General features: G+C 34.6%; 1 protein-coding gene across 3 annotated transcripts in view; it reads right to left on the reverse strand.

Annotated features, from left to right (window-relative positions):
- Positions 1-1,034: 1,034 nt before the first annotated feature.
- The window catches only part of LOC132708009 (integrin alpha-PS3-like), a 36,521-nt gene continuing 19,021 nt past the window's right edge, over positions 1,035-18,534 (reverse strand). For all 3 annotated transcript variants that reach the window (XM_060680078.1, XM_060680079.1, XM_060680077.1), the window contains 8 exons: positions 15,566-15,761; positions 11,764-11,921; positions 10,410-10,587; positions 3,315-3,546; positions 3,177-3,258; positions 1,435-1,564; positions 1,305-1,364; positions 1,035-1,189 (listed from right to left, as the gene is read on the reverse strand). In XM_060680078.1, the coding sequence (XP_060536061.1) occupies positions 1,133-1,189; positions 1,305-1,364; positions 1,435-1,564; positions 3,177-3,258; positions 3,315-3,546; positions 10,410-10,587; positions 11,764-11,921; positions 15,566-15,761 (1,093 nt within the window). In that variant the 3' untranslated portion in view covers positions 1,035-1,132. The remainder of the gene's footprint in view (positions 1,190-1,304; positions 1,365-1,434; positions 1,565-3,176; positions 3,259-3,314; positions 3,547-10,409; positions 10,588-11,763; positions 11,922-15,565; positions 15,762-18,534) is intronic.

Here is an 18,534-nt window from a genome sequence, read left to right on the forward strand (position 1 = left end):
GTTGATAACCGGTCTTTTTATTTATTCCAAAGCGATTTGTATCATTTTTGGCAGAATTTTAACGTCGCGCGAGATTTTCTTCCTGCGTCAGTTGTTGGTTCCTTCAGACCTTAACTGAAACTACGGGGCTACAAAAAAAGGTGTTTCCATTAAAATGACCTTTATTTTTTGTATTTTCCTCCACTTTTTTATATACAGTTACATTTTTTTTTAACAGAACACCCTTCATTTTATTGCACTTTTGGATATTACTTTCAAAGACTAATTCAACGATATATATTAGTAAGGGTCTCAGAGGCACCTTAAAATTCGGATTATGTTTAAACCATCATTGTTGGGTTGCTTATTAACCTTTTAAACTTTTTTGAGTCTGTTATTTTTACGAAAATAATGCTTTTTCTTAGGCGATGGTCAAATTTTACATATTTTCTTAAAATAAGCGGTGTTGCCACGTTTTCTCAATTTTCTTACATGAGACATTCTGTATATTATTGGATTTTCGAATAGCCACTTCAATAGCAATTTCAATTATATAACAGAGATTGAAATTATTAAGATATGAAACTGGGAATGAGCTTCTTATCAGAGAACCGATAATTCTTCCCAACATAAATTTGATCGTTATGTTCCAAACAATTAAGCAAGGAAGAAACTTAACAGGAAAACTAATAGTGCTGAACAACGGATAGTTAAAACACCATGCCTTTTTTTTTATAAAGGCACGGTGTTGCCGAAACAGCTGTCATTTAAATATATTTATGTTAAAATCTGAACAACGTTTGTTCTTATTTAACTATTTTAAATGGATTTTCATCAAATAAAAGCCACTTCAGTACAATTATTGAATAAGGGAACCGAAATGTTCAATAATTTAGTAAGCATTTTAAACAATTTAAGTATAATGACGCTGCGAAAGTTTTTTTTTTCAAAATATTTTAGTATAAAGCGGATTCCTTTTGATAAAACTTAAATAACTCTGTTCACCTTTTTCAAACAGCTAGGGAAAATCAAAAGGTGATTCAAATAAATTCACATCTGGCTTAATATCTTTTATTATATTATTTATATTTTCTTAACAAACGATAAAAAAAATAAACGTATTTTGAGGTATATCACAAAATAAATAAAGCTTTTAGGATTTTAGGTCCACACGTTGGAAATCAATGGAGTTGCTTCCATCGAAGTCATGCTGAAATAAAAAAAATAGACAAATTAATTAACTAATGTCTAATTAATTGTTTTCTCATAAATAAAACTAATAGTTTACACAAGTAGTAAATATATATAGTTATTCGGTTTCTTACCGAATCCAGGATTTTCTCTTGGTTTAACTTGTCCTTGTAGTTTCTGTCAAAGAAGTGACACTGCAATGTAGAAAAAGAAATAAGTCGACGAGGCGTTACGCCAACTCATTCCGCAATTTCTTCCACTCACCTTGTATAACCCGTATGTGATCAACATCAACAAAACAACCCCAGCCACGGCGGATAATACGTACACCCACAAAGCGATGGTGTTCTTTTGATTTTCTCCAAATATTACGAGCCTGGAGTTGGTCACGATTCTAAAAAACAATAAATGCAGAAAACAAAACAGAAAGTTAAAGGAACAGACCATTCTTCGTGACACTGCGTTGCGCATGTAAAATTTGCGAGTGACTGAAAAAACATTGCACCCTCGCAACAAATCGACCGACGATCAACGAATGGCACCAATGTACAGAGTAAAAGATATTAAATGTAGGCAGGTCCAACAACCCGTTTATAAATACTCCACCCGAATTTGTCGCCAAATTCACGAAAAAGTAAATTCTTGCGTGTTGCGCGTGTACAAATTGCGAGTGACTGAAAAAACATTGCACTCTCGCAACAAATCGACCGACAATCAACGAACGGCACCAATGTACAGAGTAAAAGACATTAAATGTAGGCAGGTGCAACAACCCGTTTATAAATACTCCACCCGAATTTGTCGCAAAATTCAAGAAAAAGTAAATTCTTGCGCGTTGCGCGTGTACAAATTGCGAGTAACTAAAAAAATATTGTTAATAACGTGTTTCTAAAGACAATAAGTGTACAATATATTTTGACCTGTAAAACTTGCGAGTGACTGAAAAAAATATCGACACTATGTTCCATTTTGTTAGTAGCACGATGCTAAAAGACAATAAATATAGAATAGGCCCAAGAGTTCTTTCATAAATACTGTACGTAAATTTGTAGCTAAGTTTTAGGAAAAGAGAATTCTTAATAACATCGCGTTGTGCGTGTAAAATTTGCGAGTGATTAAAAAAATATTGTACAGTCGCAACAAATCTATCATAGCCCTCTTATACTAGTTTGACACTAAAAATAGATTAATGAAGTAATTGATGAAGTTCTTAATGAAGTTTTTACTGCGAAACCTACCGACTATGTACTAGGAAAGAGTCAATAAACTTATGAATTTATGAGTTATGTTTCATTGTTTTTCTTGTTTTGGAACAGTATTAATTTATTCTAGTTGAAAAGTCAAGATCTGTTTATATAAGAAATTTATTTAAAAAAATGCCTTATGATTGCCGCTATAAATCTGTTGCTAACCAAGGTGGATCGGACATTATGACGCTAATTATAGTCATGTTCTCTGGTATATGATAAAAAATTGGTTAGATGCGCGTGTGTATTGGTGTATAACATTTGATTGTAATATATCGATGAATGTTTTATTATTGACTAGTAATAAAATCCCATTGTATTTTATAAAAATAAACTATATAGTTAAAACAAAGGATTTCACACGAAAGAGGATTTTCGCCATACACAACAGTTCAACAGTTACGATTATTGAAGTGACAGAAAAATTTGACAAACATAGAAACGAGCCAGGTGAATAAATTCATGAATTTGTTTCACGAGCATTTGATACTAATGTGGTGCATTAATTTGTCCGTGAGACAACTTCATAAAAAATTGCGAGTGTAAAACTAGCAGTAGTATTTGAGACCGAGCCACAGGGCTATATTTAAAATACGATGTCAAATAGGTAAAGCTATTAGAACTTATTACCTGAGATCCAGTGGCTTAGTCAGTATGTTTAGAATATCATTTTCCTTAACGTATCCACCATCATATTTAAAAATTGTGCAAGCATTACAAATGTATGATGCTGTTTATTATTCTTGAAAATGGACTTACGTGTGGGTCGAATTCCTTAAGTACGCTGTGGGTACGAAAGCTATCACTTCATTCACCTTCAAATCATTTTTGTACTTCGCGGCTAAAGAAAAACACCAGCAGAATTATCATAGCAGTTACGGGTGTTGGAAAGTATACTTAGCGGATCAGATTCGGCCAGCATTTTGATTTCGTACACTGCTACTTCCGAAGACTTCGTCAAGTAGTCGCCCGTGCAGGAATATTTGACGCATTCGACCGTAGCGCACGACAACAAAATTGTTTTGTTCAAGGGAACGTTCAAAACCCCTTCAAAGTCGGGCACGAGATCGATTTCACCAAGTTCGATTGGAGATTCCGTACAGGCCATTTCCACACCGTTCAGGGACCCCTTGTAATAGGAAAATAGTTTAACCACGTATTACTCTGTATCTGCCTATGCAGGGTATTCGGAAATTGATTTCAGAAACTTGGAAGAAAGATTGCCAATTTTTTTTTAAATTTTATTTTGAGCGCACTAATAAAAGTCATCGGTACAAAATAAGAATGTTTCAGAAATCTGTCACTAGATCGACACAGATAGAACAGATTGCCTTAAGCAAAATCACAAATCCTCAAAAGTTACTTCTCTTGTTTTAAGTCGATAACAGGACTTGAAAGAGTTTATTATCCAACTGCTACTGTGATCAGGAATATTCAAGTACTGAGTATCGCGATATGAATTTGTGCTACGGAAGAGCAAATGGAAATGCAGATCAAGCACGACTTCTTTATATCGAGGCTTATCCTAATAAAGACGTTCCATCTGCTAAGACATTCATCAACATACACAGAAGACTTGGTAAAACAGGATCATTTAAACCTGATAATGTGAATGAAAGCAGACCAAGGTATAAAAAGAACCGCGAAAACTTCTTGCTCAGGAAAGAATTGGGTGAAAATGATCTTCAACCCTTTCACGTTCAAAGCCGTTGAAGCACTGGTTTTCTTTAAAGGTATGGGAAGGGATTATAGATAGATAGATAGATAAATAGATTCATTTATTGACTACGTTTCGTACAAAAGCAACGTACAATTGTAGCACGTCAGAAGTTGGATAGGCATGGCAATCAGAATTAGCGCTAAAGTTTCCTTTCGTTCTTTGTATCTCTTATAACTGGTAGGGAAGCAGGGAAGGGGCATCACTTTAAATTTTTTAAAATAAGGTTGAAAATGGTCCCTATATCCTATATTAGCAACGACTCGAATGGCTCTTTTTTGCATTCTAAAAATCTCCACAGCAGCTGAGGAATCATCCCACAGCACCGTGCCATAGCATCCGTGCGAATGCAACAAAGAAAAATAGACCGTAAGCAGAGTCCTTGCTCCTATCAGGCCCCTCAGTCGTCGAAGAACGAATATGTTGGTGGACAATCTATTTTTCAGGTCTGGAGGAGATAATCTTATAGGACCTCGTTTCTTTAATGGATCGCTTAATGGGAAAACGTATTTGCAATTTCTCCAAGAGGAACTACCACCTTTGCAGTGTGTTTACCACGTTGAATCTTTCCGCTAACTTTCCGAACTCAATTTCCGAACACCCTGTATATTGTTTGAGGGAGGCCATATGGGTAAAATTTAAAGAGCTTAGTCGTGGTTAAGATTGTCTGGTTGTGGATCCTCCGATTTTTCTTTGCAAGAATTTTAGTTTTATCGAATAAGATTTGACGTCCGATTTCGTGATTGTGTTCGGCAACTGCTGATGGGTTCATTTGTCGTAGGCTTAAAGCCCTTTCAGTGTCATGTTCATCTCAGACGAAACAAAATGTTGTCTTTGAAGGATTCAAGATGCTGAGAGGTTTTTGGAGAAGTGGCAAATCTGGTTTTAAAGTTATATTTCTTAAGAACTTTTGATATGTGGTCAGCGATGTTTTGAATGTAAGGCAGGACCACAGTGGCAAATTTCGGATTGTTTTCGGCCTCATTGCTATTGGAAGGTTATGGTGAACTGTAATTTGTGATGGAACGCTTAATATCTCTAATGTGGCTCTGTAAACAAGAGTGTTGATAACTGATGATTTTGGCATTTGCGTTTTTGGGTAGGTTGTCTCTAAACAGAGTGACCCAATGTTAGGTCTGAATTCAATGGTAAAGTGTTAGATTGCATAGAGTTTAAATGGCTAACAACATACAGGAGGGATTCCTGACCGCGAGGCCAAATAATAAAAGTATCATCAACGTAGCGCTTCCATAATTTTGGATTTAGATGAACGGTGTCGAAGGCTTTCATAAATGCATCGGTGCTGATAGTTGACAACCCATAGCTGTTTGTTCATAAATTTCACCATTACAAACAAGCATTTTTCAATTAGCGCGAGACGGTTTGGTTCCAGATTATCGGGTTTCAAAATATCTGAAATGATGTTGAGAGTTTCAGGAATAGGTACTTTAGTAAAGATGGATTCCACGAACCAGAATATCGTTTGAATCTAATTAAATGGTTTTTAATTGTTTAATTACAAGAAATGAATTAAGTACAAAACAATCAGTTTTCCCTGTAAAGATATTTTGCTAGGGGATATATGTTGGGGCTGACAATAGATACGTAGAGACGAGAAATTTTAGGTTGCATGAAACTAATAATAATCTTCCATTCTTGAAAATTTTCACATATTCTGTTCACAGAAAACCTACGCACACAGGCTTTTCTCTTATCTAATCTACATTAGAGATATTAAAATTTCCATCACAAAACACAATTCACTACGGCCTTCCAAAGACAATGATTCCAAAGGCAACTCCCTCAAAATTCATTCAATTCAAAGCCTTAAGACTACGACCAACGAACTCAAAACCACCCCACACATGTCACTGTGGCCCTTCCTTACGTTCCGAACATCACATAACAGATATCAAAAGTTCTTCAGAAATATAAATTTAAAACCAGATTTACCACTTTTCGAAAAATCTCGATCCGTCAAAGAGAAAATTCCGTTCGAGATACCAGAAGTGTATAGAAAGTCTATACATATGCGGCAAAGAATACCCTGAAGAGACCGGAGAAAAAATATCAACTAGACTCAAAGAACACGAAGGAGCCTTAAGACTAAGACAAATGAACTCATACTCATACAATCAAGAAACCGCACGTCAAATCTTATTCGACAAAACTAAAATTCTTGCAAAGAAAAATCCGAGAATCGATAGCCAAACAATTTTAACCGCGACTCAGGTCTTTACCAGGTCCTGTCTGAGCCAGTTTCAACTAAGCTCTGAAGAAGCTAATAGGATAAATTGTAAAATTAGGTAAGTTGATCTCTGCATAATAGTCCCGCATCACCATCCACCATCTAATTGGATTCATATCAGTTACCAATTACCACTTCGGTGCGAATCCATAGATCGTGTTGTACTTGAAAATTTATTATCCACAATGAAACAATTTTGCCTGTATTAGGTCCTCTTGAAGCAAAAACGGTATTTAAAGAAAGTAATTACTTAAGTAACTACAAATATTATTCCTCTATGTACATAATTTTCATAAATGGAACGGTTAAAATGTGATAACTATTATAATTCGCTCTACTTCTAGTTTAGCAACGTATACAAATTTATTAAGGAGGGGGGAAAGTTCGGGAAACACGAATTCTAGTGTACGTGTGGAACAAAGAGAATTAAGAAATAATAATCATACCATTTATGACGCCTTACTGCTGACTAAATAATTCTAGCTTTAATTCCCATTTAAACGTCACAAGAGAAGACGAGTTATCATTTATGTCAAATTTATTGAACAAAAAGTTTTTATGGTGTGATTGATTTGTAAAACTATTTATATTAACATTATGAACGTCTGTTCTATTGGCTGCTCGTCTTAGCAGGTATGGAGGGCTTTTGTCTTTTAGTGTTTTATAAAAGAAACATGTTGCATGTAGGATGCGCGGATTACACATATTTAGCGATTTTATATCTTTGAGTTTATGTGTTCCATACGACGAATCCCAAATACAAGGCTCAAGCAGGAATTTTGAAGTTTTTTAATGCATTGTGTGTCAAAAGCATCCAAGCAAGGACCGTAAACCTTGTCATAGGGGGTGACAAAACTAGAGATTCGCACAGCATATTTTTGATATTGCTATTTAAATAGTGTTTATGTGCAAATACTAATTTTAGAGCAAAGTATCCGACCTTAAGTTTTGCAGTCTAGATTTTCAGATATGATTTTTTTTAATATTTCAAAATTTTGGTTCTTTTTTTCAATTTTTTCATTCGTCAACGTTACAAGTGCCGAAGGTGATTTTTATGGTAGTAAATACGCGCATTCGCAGTATTCATTGTGACACTACAACAGTTCAGTGAAAACTTGTCGTTTAATTGTTTACCTTTTATATCAAATATTTTGGTAAGTTTTGCATAAAGTTCATATTCTCTATATTGGATTTAAGTATTTGATGTGTACTTTGAGTATTACTTGTTAAGTAGAGTCAATAAATATAAAATAGAAGTTTGAAAGTTGTTTTAAAATTAATTTTATGTGATTTTAGGTTACAAAATGCCACGGACTTGTAAAAACTCCTCAGATTGTTTTTGCTACATTTGTGGGGAATACATACTAAAAACACAGCGACATGTCATGACCGATTAAAACAGCTTATAAGCTATATTTCGGATTTTCTATCGATGAGCGAGATAAAAGTTGGTTGCCAAAAGTATGCTGCAATAGCTGCTCAAGAACGTTGAGAGGTTGGCTTGAAGAAAGTCACAAATCCATGCCGTTTTCAATGCCAATGATTTAGAGTGGAGTATTCATGCATGAAAACAAGAAGGAGAGAAAAATTTTTTTTTTTTGACACTAGATAATGATTATCAACTATTGAGCTACAACTTTACAGTTATATTTAAGCACAGCAAAACATCGGTTGTTGAATTCTTTAAGTTCAAATTTTCGATTAACCAAACAGACGTTCCGCAAATTGAAACATTCGGTTGGGAAAATGGGTCACTCAGATTAAGAAAAGCTTCAAGTAGTTCAAAAATTCTAAAGAACATAATATCAACAAGAATAAACGATAATAAAACCAAGAACCACCGTAATTAATCACTGAGCAAACATAATTTATAAATTTGTAAAGTGTGTGCGAAATTGGTAGGCGTCATTCAGTCATCTCTGTTGATATTTAAACTATCGAAAAAATTAAAATTAGAAAATACAGATTTTTTTATATCGAATCCAACGCAGTACGTCATTGTATGGCATCCGCCAAGGGCTTTTCGAATAAACGAGATGTGTTCAGAAAGTAAGATGACCTTCAAGTTTTATCAAACAGTGTTTATTTATACATCAAAGTTAAAGTAATAATCTTGTGATGGTTTAAAAATTGATCGGAGTGTACTGTGTTGTGGTGTGTGGCCAGTTCCTTTTTAGAGAACGAACTGGGTTGACGTGCTATTCGATTGTTTGTTGGATTTTGATCGGCTGGACCAGAGTCGGCACGACCCACTGTGGGTCCATTACCCAAACTAACTTGCATTAATTCGATTATTTTCCAGTAACTTAAAAACCTTAATTTTTTTTATTATTTATACATTGCCGGTAAATAATAATACAATTTTTTTCAATTTTCCAGCGTTGCCACATTAGTATTTTTCGGAGTATATTTTAAAGATATACCAAAACTAGAATAAAAAAAATTGGAAACATTTTGCAATTACTGCACAGCTTTATTCAAAAAGCTTCTGCAGTCACGTGAAATAATTTAACTGTATTTAAGGAAACAGAAAACATACTAGTTAACAAATTCCAAATATATGAACCATTTACCGAAATTAAATTAACTTATTGAAAATAAACTATTTTATTAAAACACAGCAAGCAAGAGATCATACGAAACACAAAAAACTTACATGATAAGAAAAAGCCTTAGAATTGGCTTATAAATAAACTTTTGGCAGAGATGTTTTCTACTTAACATACTTTTTTTAACCCTGAAACCCACTAAGTAAATTATAATTTTAGCCATTCTCGCTGTCATGACATGTCAGACTCACTACCCATACACTCAAAGTCATATTCGGAGGTCTCCGAAAAATAGTCATTTTTTGTAAGGCAGGGAAGCTCTGGACTTTTAAGTAGAGCTAATATATCAGGTGATAGTGGTTTTTTTGGTCTTACAGTTTTTTGTCGGTAACTGGCTATAACGAGGTCAGAGGACACTAATAACATTCGCATCAAGTCTTTATTCATGACAATGCGCGATTTTTTTTGAGTGTGATGCTCGCGATATCGCCGACAATCTTTGTGACTTGGGCCTCCTCAAATAGCTGCCCAATACGCACAACACAATGTTTAATAATATCTGTGGAATGGTGCAACAGTTTGTGGACGGTTATGGGCATATAATACCACGAGTAAAGACTTATATATTTTAAATATTTCTTCTACAAGGTTTTTCTTATGAGAGACACTCCAGAATTGAAACAACGTTTTTTTTTTTCGATATTTCGTACATTTGTAAAAACGAAAAAACAGAAGTAGGCTTGCAATTTTGAGTTTAAACGTGTGTATAAAATGGAAGCAATATGTATAAAAATAATGCATTATAATTGGCTCATTGCGCAAGCAATACATGCGATAAACAACTTTAAGAGCATATTAATTGTTAATATTTTTATCACTCAGAGGTTGACATTTTTAACTGGCATAAGTTTTGCGATTATTTGCGAGATTTTTGGCTAACAGTTTTTAGAAGTTTACACCCTTGCCTAATAAAAAATGTATATTTTCGCTTGGCACTCGTGGGCCTTCATATTTTTTTACTCTATAGAGTTTGAAAAATTATATATTAATGGTACTTATCCCGTCACTTCTTGTCAAATCGCAGAAAAAACACAAACGTTCTATATTGCATGTACAGGTCTAAACTAATTAACAGGACTGACATCAGTTGTCAAATACTTAAAGCGGCATTTGTTTTCAATGCCTACTAAGCCATTTAAAAACTACGAAAACTTGGTTATTTTATTGAAGCGATTTATAAAAAATTCTTGAAAGAAAGCAATACTGTTTTTACATGTTTCAGTATGTTCTTAATTTGAAAACATTGACAAATTTTGCACTTTTAATAATGATTTATTGCATCCTAGTTTCTCTTTATTCACGTATAGTAATACACTCCGTTGGCATAGTATATTGTGTGTATTGTGCTTCGGTAGAAACACATCCATCACAATATTTTTTATCGCGCCACTATCTTTCAGTCCGTTCCGCTGACTTACCTCCACTTTCAAAACTTCAAATAAGTTCGCGTTATCGAGTTTGACGTGCGGCAATAGAATATTAACCTCAAGATCAACCGGCGACGGTCCCAAATTGCCCACGGTGAAGGTGTGCACAATTTTAACCCTCTTGCTGTCGTCTCCAGTCGAAAACTTTATGTTATCAGGATTGGTATTCCTAAAAAGTACGCTTTATGTTTCGTGATTTTCTTAAACTAGTCCTGCCATCTGGCGACTAACGTTTTTATAAGCAAGTTTGACATTTTGAGGTTAGGTTTACTCGGTGATGTTATGGCGAAAGAGCGTTGTTTGCGTTTTTTGTGATACATTAAAAAACATTGTGACTGTTAAAAATGGAACTTGATGAATTTAATTCATCTTTTGAAGTTAAGTCACTATCTAGGACTACTGTTTATCGCTGATTCTCTGACTTCAGTCGTGGTCGTTGTTTTCTTAAGGATTAATTTCGTGAAGGTCGTCCAAAATCGGTGGTTGTCCAAGAAAACATTGATGCAGTGCGGAAACTGATTTTGCAGGATCGTTATGGGACTTACCATGGTCATTAGTGGGACCAGCATACATACAATTTTGCATGAACATTTGGCCGCTATAAAGATTTGTTCGCGTTGGATTCCACACAATTTGACATCAGTTCAAAAAAAGGCTCGTGTTGATTGGTCGAAGGAAATGCTAAAAAATACGATCGCGGTCTATGATATCGTGACAGGTGATGGAATCCTGGATCTATGCATATGAACCTGAAAGTAAGCAGCAGTCGACCGTCTGGGTCTTTCAGAATGAGACAAAGCCCAAAAAAGTTGTTCATGCGTGAAGCATCTTGAAGCAAACGGTAGCCTGTTTTTTCAGGAGACCTGGCCACGTTTCTTTGGCGAATGGTAAAACAACCAATTCTTAATGATAAACAACCATTTGTTTGCCGAAAGTGTTCGGAGAAATTAGAAAAACCAGCCGCCGAAGACGGATCACTCTCCACGACGAGAATGCTAGCTCTCACCGATCAGTGCAAACAAGGAACTTCTTGAGCGACTTTGATTTGATGAGCCATCCATCATGACTTCTTTCTATTCCCATACATTAAAAATAAATTACGTGGGAAACGATTTTTGACATCAGAAGAAGCGACTGATGCGTTTAAAAAGTATGTTTTGGAGGTGCCCGGCTCGATGTAGGAAAAGTGCTTTGATGGTTGGTTTTATCGAATCCAAAAGCGTATTGATGATCAGGGTGAATATTTTGAGAACCAATGAAGTCGTATTTGGTTGGTTGGTAGCTTATAGGTTTTTATTACAAATCCCGAAATATAAAAGGTAGCCTTCCTATGCGCGCAACTTACCCTACAATGTACGGGTGATTGTGCAGTTTTACCGGTATCACTATAACGTCACTATCCTTGTAACCCGCTTTGTTTGTTCCCAAACTAGAATATTTTATATTAATCGCGATTTCTCTTGTGGTTGGATTCAAGGCACTGACATCGAAAAATAACTGACTCTAAAAACGAAAAAATTAATCAGGGAATCTGATTTTAGGGCCAATTTAAGTTTGATATTGCCTAGGCCCAGGCTGGCTAAGATAGCAACTAGACCTATAGTCCTACGAGTTAAACCCTATAACAAAACTTCCCACTGAGGTTAAAAAAATACAAAAAAGTAAGGCCTTTAATGGTGAAAATTGCCTGCGAGGTTATGCGTTAATAATTTTAACATTTTTTTTACATATACAGTGTGTCCCACTTAAGAATCTTTGTTATTGGTTCGATTTTGCACTAAAACCTTGTTTTGCTTATTGCTTCAACTTAAAGTCATTGAGACTATTTAACAAAAGAGAGAGATGAGATAAGTGCTACTAGGGATTTAACATTGGCAAAACCAACTGCAATAATTTTTATAATGTTTCACTACACAAAAAATTGTTTGCGTCCCGCTTAAGGCTGTACGTCGTTGTAAAATCTTTGATTTGTTGAATATATCTTGAAAAAACGCAGTAAAACCTTATGGTTCTTATTACATCAACCTGATGTTGGACTAATTTTTTATGTCAAGAATTACAGGAAACCTAACGATACCAATTTCCATGAAGTTCGAATACAGGGTGTTCGATAATTTTTTTTTTGTTGGTTAGATTTCACTGAAAGACACCAACTATTTTCTTAAAATTAAAAATGATTAGAAAGGATTAGATATAAACTAAATAGACTTTACGACGCTGTATTTTTTTATTTAAAAAGAATTTTTAATTCTCTTCCAACAATGAAAATAACTGAAATATCAAAACTGATTGACGTCGGCATACTGTTTCCTTTGTAAAACCAAGTTTGCTACGGAGAAGCGAATATATTCGACTGTCACATTCACTCGCTAATTTATATCTTAATTTCGTTTACACCTTTCGAATATTAAAATTTATTAATGCCATTATTTTGCGATGATACTAAAAAATAAATGACACTTGAAAGCGCATACAAAATAATCGTTATTTACAAGATTTGCAATAGTTATTTTTTTAAAACATTAAAAGCTTTAGTCATTGGTCTAGTTATTTTTAGGTAGTACTGAACACGAATCTGTTGTCATTTTCAATTTGAAAAAATCAATAAAAGAGGCTCTCGATTTTCCACTTCAAAAAATCATGTCGGTCAGACTTTAGTCGATGCTATACGAAAAAACTAATATAAAAAATATATTAAAATTAAGCTATAACCAAACATCGTATTCGAAATTGGTATAGTTAGGTTTTATAATAAGGGCTAATAGGGGTCAAAATTTGACATAAAAAATTAATCCCAGTTAGCCACGACTTCAGGTTGATTTAATAAGGAATATAAAAAATCATAATCTAATAGTAATCAAAGATTTTACAACGATGTACAGCCTAAAGCGAGGCACAAACGATATTTCAAACACCCTGTATTAAAACATTATAAAAATTGGTATAGTTGGGTTCTAAGTACTACTGAATAAGAATTCGTTGCCAATTTATTTTTTTTTTAATCCCTAATAGTACTTCTCAGTTCTCTCTCTCTCGTTAAACAGTCGCAGTTGGCCATGACTTTAAGTTGAAGCCATAAGGATAACAAGATTTCTTTCGAAAAATCGTAGCTCGAAGCAGCATTTTATTTCAAAAAGAACGGGCTTCGCGGTTTCTTGTGGTAAAGAGCCGCATTGTTTATCTATCGTGCTCCTGCGGACCACTTTGGAACTTTCGCAAAATCGATATAATTTTATTATCCATACACCCTGTATATAGTGCCCTTCAAGCATCGCCGAATTTCAAAGTTACAGCAAACTTTGTTAAATCTTAAAATTTGTACAAATAATAGCGTTGCAGTTTAGGATACCGTTCAAATCAAATTAACGGATTTTTAGCAGTCTTTCATTTATCCCCCATAATTTGCCAACAAAAACGCAAAAATTTTAAGATGTTTTTGATATTTTTGCCCATAAACGACACACCCTGTATATGATTCATACAATGTTCGAAATAGAGGTTATAGTCCTGGATCTCCCATGTTTCCTGGTACATGGAGTAAGTGGTTTTCAAGAAAATAGTTGTTTTCTGAAACCATGCAGTACGTGATAATAGCAAATGACGTCAACGAAAACCGTGAATACAAAAATGGTAGCTTTCGATGTGGCCTGTAACACTGTTTAAACCAATTGGCCATATTTTTTACGAATTTTGATTTACAGCTAATAATTTAATAGGGAAAAGAACGACGTTCAGGATCTATTTGATTTTTGTCTATAATTTAAAAACCTTGTATATAATGGAAAAAATGCCTGAAATGAAGGATATCGTACCGGATCTCCTCCATTTCCTGGTTCATTCAGCAACGTCCAAAAAACAGTCAAAAATTGAAAAAAAAAAAGATGGATGCCGAAGCTTGGACGCCGCCATTTTTACATGTCATGCATCCCATGGACGCTTAAAAAGAAGCAAAATTTGAAGAGTGTAGCTCAAACCGTTCGGAAATTATCATCGAAAAACCCTGGAACAGAGAACGGACAAACAGACAAAGAAAAAATTTTTTTTCCACGCTGATCATTTCTGTACCAACCGTGGTCCTCTAGGACCTACCGTCACCGATATCGCAAACTTTGGTAAATATAAAAATTTGTACTGGTGATTGCGATTTTAAATTATATTTTTTCAAAAATATCTCGAGCACCCTGTGTGATAGACGAAAACTGAAACTCTCTCTCGACACAGTTTTCGATACTGCTCAAACCAAATTATCACAACTTGAATATGTTTTCATGTATCGCCAATAATTTACCCACAAAAACGAACATTTTTTAGATTTTTTACCCATAAACGACACACCCTGTATAGAATTCAAACAATATTCGAAATAGATGTTATAGCCCTGGATCTCCCACGATTTTCAGGTCTTTTAGATTTTTGTCTATAATCTAAAAACCCTGTATTTAATGGAAAAAATGCCTGAAATGAAAGTTGTGGTCCCGGATCTCCCGCATTTCGTGGTTGCGATCGGGTTAATAGTTTTCGAGAAAAAAAAAAAATTTTTGGAAGTCAAAATATACCAAAAAAATTTTTCAAAAATTAAAAAAAAAATACTTTGCGAGATTTGAGTAATTCCTTTTTCAACAGATGAAATACGGGTGTGGACTTCTACCCTCCTTTTCCGAAATTATTTTTTTCTTAGACCCTTGCAAACGCGATTTTTAATTTTTTTAAAATACTTCCCGACCCCCAACCCCCGCAATTTCAATAAGTTCCGTTACGGGACCAAACTTCATATGTGTTGCCAAATTTGAAGTCGATAGCTTCAAATTGCGGACACTTATCGTGTTTCATAGCGATGTCCAAAAGAAAGTCGAAAATCGTCCTGTAGGACCTACCGTTACCGATATCTCGACTTTAGTGATTTCATCGATTTTTCGAAAGTAACAAGGTTTTAGTGCATTTTTCAACATTTTCGACAAAAAAAAATATCAAATCAAACTATAAACAAATATTTTACAAATGTGTACCGTTCTTAAGTGGGACGCGCTGTATATATTTTTAATGTAGATATCTACTAAGACTTTTTATAAGACATTGTCCTATACTATGTTAAAAGTCCATGAAAATAAAAACGCATCTTCTACAGTAACTTGTAGATAATTTAATACCTCTCTGGATTCGATCAATCGCTCATCCACCAAACAAGTATACGTCCTATTGTTTCTATTACAGTCCTTGAAGTTCCTCAGTTCGACGTTTTTTGGCAATTCGAGCGCCAATTCGCATTGATAGGCCGGTTCGCCGTCATTGTTTACGACGACGTTCACTCGCAACTCTTTGTCCGCACCCAAGATGATTTCACTTCTGCGGGAGTAGTTTTGATTAATTTAGTTTAGGTATTAACGAGAAAATTATAGAATGCGGCAATCCATAGAACAGTGCGTTCAATTAATCTTGATAACATTTCAATTAGCTGCAACTTTTTTGTTTTTAGAGATATCAAGATATACAAAAAAAATTAGCAATTTTTTTTTCAAGTGACGTATAAAACAAAACACTCAATTTTCTGACATAAAAGCCCACATCATATTCTAAAAATCTAAATGGAACACCCTGTATATGATATATGTGTTTAAAAGAATATCTTATTCCGATTACAATGATGTAACACACATTATATTTTTGACAAATCAGAAAAATTAGGAAATTTTTATATAGGGTGTTTTTTTTCGATGTATAGAACTTTAAGTTGGCATTACTGTTCAAAATGGCGACTGATTTAACAGCTGTCAAGTGATGTTCAATTTTTTTTTCAAGTTTTTTGGCAATTCTAGCGCCAATTCGCATTGATAGGCCGGTTCGCCGTCATTGTTTACGACGACGTTCACTCGCAACTCTTTGTCCGCAACCAAGATGATTTCACTTCTGCGGGAGTAGTTTTGATTAATTTAGTTTAGTTATTAACGGGAAAATTATAGAATGCAGTAATCCATAGTACAGTGCGTTCAATTAATCTTGATAACATTTCAATTAGTTGCAACTTTTTTGTTTTTAGAGATATCAAGATAAACATTCGATGTATAGAACTTTAAGTTGGCATTACTGTTCAAAATGGCGACTGATTTAACAGCTGTCAAGTGATGTATTCTCAGCTTGGTTGATTTATTGAAAGACACGTTTGGTGACCGCCTAATTTCACGTTTTCGATCTGTGAATTGGCCTCCAAGATCTTGTGATTTTACACCGCTAGACTACTTTGTATGGGGCTAAGTAAAGTCATTGGTCTATGCGGATAAGCCACAAACGCTTGACCATTTGGAAGACAACATTCGCCGTGTTATTGCCGATATACGACCACAAATGTTGGAAAAAGGCATCGAAAATTGGACGTCCAGATTTGACTACATCCGCGCCAGCCGTGGCGGTCATACGCCAGAAATCATATTTAAAATGTAATGCCACAAGATTATCTTTCTGATAAATAAACTTCATGTCAATCGAATAATCCATCGTTGTTTTATTGCAACTTAAAGTTCTATACATCGAAAAAAAGCACCCCTTACAATTTCAAAGGGTGCCCTGACTGACAACAACAATAACTATTTCCAAATTAAAATAAAACAAAAACACTGAAAACGGCAAGACACTAAATTAAAAAAATCTTTAAATAATCTACGTAGTGCTGTATGTGACCACTATTTTCCTGAACACATTTCTCATACACTCTAATTGTAGGGCAGAGTTCCATAATTTGGACTGGCCAGAAATTGTGCGACCAAAATCGATTTAAGACAGAACAAATATTCAATGTCGATGAAACCGAGATGAAATGTCAGAGAGTCCATTTGTTTGGTCCTTGGTTTAACCATTTTATTCGATGTGTTAAACCTAGTCACGAGCATCCATTTTTATTGCTTCTTGGTGGACACAGCACCCGTAGGAAAAACCTCGAGGCACTAGAAATTGCACGTGCTAATGGAATAAATCTACTCCAACTACCTAGTCATACAACTCAACATTTGCAACCTCTTGCGGTGGGATTTTTCAGATATTTTCAAAACAACTACAGTCAGATTAGAAGTAAGTGTAACAAACGCTGTTAACGCTTTTCGGGGTGCTAGAATATGGCCAACTAATAGGCAGATGTTCAACGAAAACAATTTTATATCTGCAACTACTTTCAAATCAGCTGTTGAAGTTGAAGGCGGGAATATGGATTCATCTAGTGAAGAAGAAACGAAGAAGAACAACAGAAGTCTCTAATCCTTGTTACGTTCTAATTTCGACCTTAGGTGATATTTCCAGTAAAGTAAAGAATTACCTGTGTATTTGGGTTTTATTAGTTAAATCACGCTTCTCGTGCTGATTGTGTTTGGTACTTTCCTTCAAATTAATCTTATTTTATGTTTCTATTCGTTACAGATATTGCTTTTTGCTAGTGATTTTACCTTGCAAATGTTATCCTTTCCCTTTTTTATTTTTATTTTATTTTTCCCTTATCTTTTTTTTATTTTTTCTTTATTGGAGATTACAGCAAGTAGGTTCCAGGCATGTAACGGAAACCCAATTCCACACGGGGGAAATGCTGGTACATTCCGTCGCAGACCAGTGGCGCCCAATAACCCACCCCTACTCGCCGGTTAACTTAATTTACTTTGGTTGTCGTCGAGCTAGGGTATAAATTTGCACACACCAGACATCCGTTACGACCTACTCGCTGCTTTACTGAGTGTTCCTTATATACATTTTTTTTTAATATTCCAATTTTCTAATTTAAATTTTCAAAAAAAGAACGTGGCATTCTTCTTTAAATGCTTCCATCTTAGAAATTTCTCCTTTGCCACTATGCAAAGAAATAGTTTCTAAAAGAATGGCAAGAAAGCAAGAGGCAGTAGAATTAACCAGTTCTCCCTAGAAAAACGATTTAGAAGAATCAATAGCGGGTCCATAAAAAACAAAACGATATTCAAGCGAAACTTAGGTTTGACAAATCCACTCCTAAAAGTTCAAGAGGATAAAGAGTTTTGGTACTGTGCTTTTAAACAAATTTTATTTTTCCAGGAAAGATATGATTTATAATTTCTTTTTTTATATTGTGTTTTCTTTTTGGTAATACATATAATTGGTATAATGTTCT

Source organism: Cylas formicarius, unplaced genomic scaffold (assembly GCF_029955315.1).
Source record: "Cylas formicarius isolate icCylForm1 unplaced genomic scaffold, icCylForm1.1 PGA_scaffold_10__41_contigs__length_53128322, whole genome shotgun sequence".
NCBI classification, from domain to species: Eukaryota; Metazoa; Arthropoda; class Insecta; order Coleoptera; family Brentidae; genus Cylas; species Cylas formicarius.